The sequence below is a fragment of the Pundamilia nyererei genome, unplaced genomic scaffold (genome assembly GCF_000239375.1).
Source record: "Pundamilia nyererei isolate P.nyererei 1_Seehausen unplaced genomic scaffold, PunNye1.0 scaffold00024, whole genome shotgun sequence".
Classification (NCBI taxonomy): domain Eukaryota; kingdom Metazoa; phylum Chordata; class Actinopteri; order Cichliformes; family Cichlidae; genus Pundamilia; species Pundamilia nyererei.
Window position 1 is genome coordinate 4986171 of NW_005187425.1, and position 6000 is coordinate 4992170.

General features: G+C 38.5%; 1 protein-coding gene across 2 annotated transcripts in view; it reads right to left on the minus strand.

Moving 5' to 3' along the window:
- Positions 1-6000, minus strand: part of LOC102215614 (protocadherin-15-like) — a 221912-nt gene that overhangs the window by 128346 nt on the left and 87566 nt on the right. For both annotated transcript variants that reach the window (XM_005727493.1, XM_005727492.1), the window contains exon 3: positions 679-693. In XM_005727493.1, the coding sequence (XP_005727550.1) occupies positions 679-693 (15 nt within the window). The remainder of the gene's footprint in view (positions 1-678; positions 694-6000) is intronic.

The window sequence follows — 6000 nt, forward strand, 5'->3', positions numbered from 1 at the left end:
AAGAAAAATAAATGCTGAAATTACAGTGGTATCATCACTCCTAGTGACAGCACTACATTTACATGTACAGTAGTCACAGTAGTAATCATAAATAAAGTGCTCATATATGGTATGTCACAGAATTATGCTAAAATTGCAAATTAATTGATAAAAAAAAACAAAACCCTGACACTGTTCATATTTCGCAGCTGTAAGGAAATGAATGTCAACATTTTCTCTCAGTGTCACACAGATGCTGTCATGCTGATGTATCATTTTACAACAGGTGGCATCAATGACTGCTGCCACAGAACCATCAGCAGCAATGGACTGTGCGATAGTGACACCAGACAAGCAGGGTGGTGAAAGCATGTGGCAACATCATAAGCAGAGCACTGACGAGAATGGCTTCACAGATGGAGGTCACAGCAGCTAGATGGTACGAGCACATGGGACACAGGTAATGGCAGCTTGACAGACAACAGCAGATGGGGCAGCAGGAGAGGTGGAGACAGGAGAAAGGAAAACGTCTAGCCCAGATGAATAGGTGCTGCAAGGCAACGCTCTCCACAGCCAATGTAAGGAAAGTTCAGGATTAAATGTCATTCATAGAAGAGGTAGAGAGAAATGGCAAAAAGGGAGAATATGGGAATGTTAAAATACAAAAGGAAAACAGACAACAGATGATTGCCCTCTTACCCTCATAGTGCCAGTCTGAAGGAGTCAGAGGTTAGTGTAACCAGAGGGAAGCAGAGCAGAAGCATGAGAGGAAAACAAGCATGAAACTGTTAACAACTCTGATTTTAGGAAGAAATAGAAAAAAATATCATCACAAAATAGGAAGAGATATTAGAAAACAGGGCTGAAGAGAGGCAGTTTAATGGAATATAAACTCAAGAGACCTCTCAAAATTGTGGGTGTTAGCAAACCCCACACAGTTTTTGGAGAAATGGCCAGTCGATCTATTCTTTCTGCCAGCAGCTGACTGTTTTGAGAAATGTTGTATGTAGGAAAAATGAAATCAAGTTAAAGTATAAATTCTGTGCTTGTGAAAGAGAAAAAGAAGGTCAGCAGAAGCCTTTTACTAGTTACTCAAAACATCTTTCTATCCTTCTTTTAAATGGCCTCCATCTTGTTATTCATTGAATCTGAAGCAGCTTGCTTTCAGGTGGTGTCGTCTGACATTACATGTAATCAGAGATGGAAATAATGACACCACATCAACAGTCAGCACTCTAATGTTTCACACCCACCTTCTGCTTGACTTCAGTTGTGCAACTATGCACCTGTTGCCAGGATAGTTTTCTTATTAAATATGCATACCCATGAGCCTTTACTAATGTCGTGGTTTGAAAGTGCACATTAATCAGTGATAAAAACCTGAATGTGATGTTGTTGCATTTTTAAACTGTAGATACACACAATAATTAGCAATTAAATAGCAATGAAAACTTGAGGCTAGAAGAGGGGATATTTTATGCAAATAACCGCATTTTCAGTTTCTTGTGCTCTCTAATCTAAATTTTATTAACGTTTTATCTGGGGCTAGAATTTGCATCCATGTAAAACATCTTTGCTTTGGTCCTTTACTGTCAAAGTGAAGATCTATTGTCAGTAAGAGACACTATGTTAAAAGGCATAGACTACATTTTCTAATCTAAAATTCCTCACAGTTATTAAACCATCCCGATGTTGCACAGCTAATTCACGAGATGTACTGACGAGTAAATTTTAAAGTTCCATGAGTTTATAGCAATTAGGAAACCTGCACCTTTCGGCTGAAAAAATAGGATTTCCTTTAATAGCGACAAAATGAACAGAGCAACTGGGTCACACCACGCAATCTGAGACATAAACAACAAGCAACATCAAAATCAGTATGCAAATCTGCTCTGAGAGAATATACTCTGTGTGAAGTAGAAGTAGAAGAGTGTGACCGCGTGCATGCGTGTGTATGCATGTGTGTGCAAGCGTGCATAATAAAAGTTACTTGCACTCATTTTGAGAAGCTCTTTAAGGGATCATAGGCAGTCTGTTTTGTTAGTTTTGCATATGTGTGTTCGAGCAGTGTTTAGCCGGGTGCACGGCCGTGTGAGCGCGCGCATGTGTGTGTAGCTTTAAGTGGTAGTTGCGGCAGTGGGAGAGAAAAGATGTGAAGAGTCTGGTTTGAAGACAAAAGGCAGAACCAAGCAGAGATAAAGAATAGCACCTCCATTTGCAGTGATAACTTTCCTATGTTGCGATCAAAGCACAACCGTAATGCTGCACTCAAATGGATACGAATACAAACACACACAAACCCAAAGCAGCAAAGTGTGCTCACTGTCGTGTTCACTACAAAATGGAAATGATCCCAACTTCTTGCCACATTTACACCTTTTAGCAGCGGGTGATATTTTCTAATGACGCTTTACGTCAGGCTTTCCTCCCATCGAAAAATCCTCCCAGCAGAATGAAAGAATATAAAAGACATTTTCTGGCCAATTCACTTTACTGTGGCTCTTTGGATTTGTAAAAGAATATGCTAAAAGGCATCACCAAAAATCCCCAGTCTGTGCTTTCCTGCAGCATTCAAAATAATAATGCAGGGTAAAATGGGCAGACCATAACAAACACAAATATAGAAAATAAGTAAACACCATCAGAAAACTACTTATGCATTCATCTAACAATCTGACCTGCCCCCATCCTAAAAGTAGAATAGAAAAGATTTTTTTTTTTGTGTGTGTGTGTGTGTGTGTGTGTGTGTGTGTGTGTGTGTGTGTGTGTGCGCAGAAGGAAGTCTGTTTTACACTGCAAGGAAAGGGCAAGTTTTTATGCAATGCTATGGGGGAAAAAAAACAATAGGATTGTATACAGGAGCGAAATGACGCTACACATATGTGACGTGTACAGCTAAAACAGATAAGGATCAAAGTGTAAATATTCTGCGAGCCGTGAATGTTGTGTCTATCTTATGAAGACCATTCAAGCAATAAAAATAGGAAACAATTCAAAAGCAAAACAGAGCAGAAAAGTTGGAGCAAACGATACAGTTGATTGCAAAGCTGAAAAAGAGCAATAGGCAGCAGCATGAGATCTGATATCTGAAGTCAGTTAACGCTCTTAGGCAGTCTTTGTGTATTTTTAACCAGATTTAATAATAGAAAGCCTATGCACACACATTGAAAAGAGCTGTAGGCAACGGCCAATACAAATCGAAAGTGAATGAGGAAGTCAGTGATGTAGTGTCATACGTCAGTAGATGAAAGGACTGGGTTTTTTTTAGCTCCACTTCTGTTTATCAGCTTCACTTCTCTATGTACAGGTAAAGTAAAGAAAGTGGGATATTTGAGTCACACCATCAGGAATAGTTGTGAGAAAATTTCAAGAGAATGTCCAGTAACGATGTCATGCTGTATAAACAACCACACATGCTGGCATGGAAATTTCATGTGTAAAGATTGTGTGAAAACAGCATACTCCACTTCATTCACTTGATTTGTGGTGTAGATGTTGTAAAGAAAGACTGAAAAGTGCTTTAAGCAGCACTGAATAATGCAATCAGAATCAGCTTAAGCTCCCGAGATGGACAAAGTGCAGACATATTTGTTCCCACCTCTCATGCGGTGTTGAAAAATTTTATGTACAAAAGGCATAATGGCCTACGCTGAAGCTACGCCAAGAGACACAAAGTATTAATTTTGTTTCTAAAGTTAATTCACAGATTTACTGATATGATGATTTACATCTATTTTGAATATAATAAGTATTGACTGGCAATTCAGCAGACCAACAGTCAAAAACAGGATTAGGTAGGTTTGGCTGGTTGACATACCGATGTAGCACTGCGAATTTTTATTTCGATGAAAGAACTGTACATTTTAATTTGTGTTATTGCTCTCATCATCATTTTTTATTAACAGGTAACAGTAAGAGGTTATATCAGTAAATCTGACAAGAAAAAAAATCATGACTCAAAAATCTGCTTTCCAAATGAAATGATTATTGGGTGACTATGGAGTTTTAAGATTCATAAAGATGAGACAAATGCAGCAAACAGCATTCAATCACTGAAGGAAACTGGGGCACTGTACACTTCAGAAGTGTAATCCACAGACAATCAAAATCTTCTAATTTTGACCTTGGGGTAATTTGCTCTCACCTAAAGAGATCTTCTCACTAATCAACCTAACAATGTTGACTCAAAGCCGTAAAACGTCAATTACGAAATGATTACTGCTCGTCTTAAAGAAAGTCAGTTGGAAAAAAATGATTGCAAGCAAGCCTCAATCAACTTGCAAAATGCTTGAAATTGAACAAAAAAGTCCTTTCCCAGCTAGAAGATAACATTTAACAAAGGAGCAGAGAGTTGAGAATTCTTCAGACAATGTAAATGAAAACATTAAGTGCTTTGAGCCTGACATTTTTGTATTTTAAAACCAGGACCACCAGCACTTTAAATCACCTAGATTTTAATGCCATCCTGCAACAGCAGCAGTGAGAGCAAAGAAGTCATTTTTTAAATAACTATTTTTTGGAAACCTTGAAAAAAAACAAAGGTCAAAAATAAGGTTTAAAAAATTTAAGTTTAAAAATGGTTTAAAATGGTTTGAATAAAAAACAAAAAAGGCAAAACAAAAACAACACCGGAAAAAAAAAAAGGTAAGGAAAAAGTAAAAAGGGAAGGAAATTTTGGAAAAGGCAACAAATTGGCAAAGGAAAAACAACCCGGGTTAAAACCAAAACCAAAAGTAAATTAAAAACAACAACAAAAATGGGGGGAAAACCGGGGAGAACCGCATAGTCATGGGGAAAACATGCAGACTCTAACCAGAAAGGCCTCTGACTGGATTTGAACTCAGGACCTTCTTGCTGTGAGGCGACAGCGCTCACCACTGCACCACCCTGCTAATTTTTTTTGTTAAGTAGAAGAGTTCAAGTTTTTTCTTCTCATCCACATCTACCTCCTCTACACTGGACTTGCAGCCTCTCTCTCATCGAGTGTCCACACTGGCCCGCCCCAGTTTGCAGCCACATTTCACTCTTTATTTGCTTGGATTAGTACACTACACTGGGCTCTCCGCTCAGTTCAGCTATGGTTCCCCCGCTAGCAACCTGCCTGGTTCTCCACTCGACCTGTCACACACTCTGCCCTGCTCTTCACTGTCACAACATCCCATCAGCGACCCCTTCAGCCCTGCATTAATTATTTAAATCTAACTACAATCCCCGATATATTCACTTATCAGCTCTGGCTTATGCAGTCTTTAAACCAAGATGTGTGTAAACAATATCTGTTACTAGGCAACCAGGTATGCTGCAAATGCTGAGCATAGTATTTTATACAGATTTCAATAAGGGTCATAAAAGACTCCAAAAAGACAGTTACAGATATAAGTGGTAACCCCCCCACTACCCAAAATTCACTATATGATAAATAAAGCCATGCTATGAAAAGTCATGAAATATGAGATTATAGGTTTTATCTAAACAAACACCATCTGCTTAACTTTTCAGGATTTTTTAAATAGTCATAATGGTTAAATAAATCAAAGTTAAAATTCGTGATGGCACACTGGATTATTTAGGGCTTGTTAAGGGAATGTCTGCACTCCTCGTACTACAAGTAGATAATACTAGACATAGTATATACGTAGTATGTTTTTCTCCTGTACACATTTCTTTCAATGTTATTTTAATAATCAGACGGCCTTCCGACAATCTTTTAAGCAATTCAAGCCTTTTTAAGGCAGCTTACTACATTGCTGGAGCACCATATCTATAATGATATGAATTTTGCTCACTGACATATAGTTTCAGAAGGCACTTTTTACCTGCCACCCCTCCAACAGCCTGTGCTTTCCCGTGGCTTCATCTCCAAATGCAGCTTTTTAGCAACCAATAAATCAAACTGCTGCTCCAAGGGAGTGGATATCTCAGAAAACAGACTTTAAAGGACAACTAACCTAACAAGCATGTGGTCCAGGAGGGCCGTGCTGTCTCAATCAATACCGTAGACATTTGTAACAAACATACAAA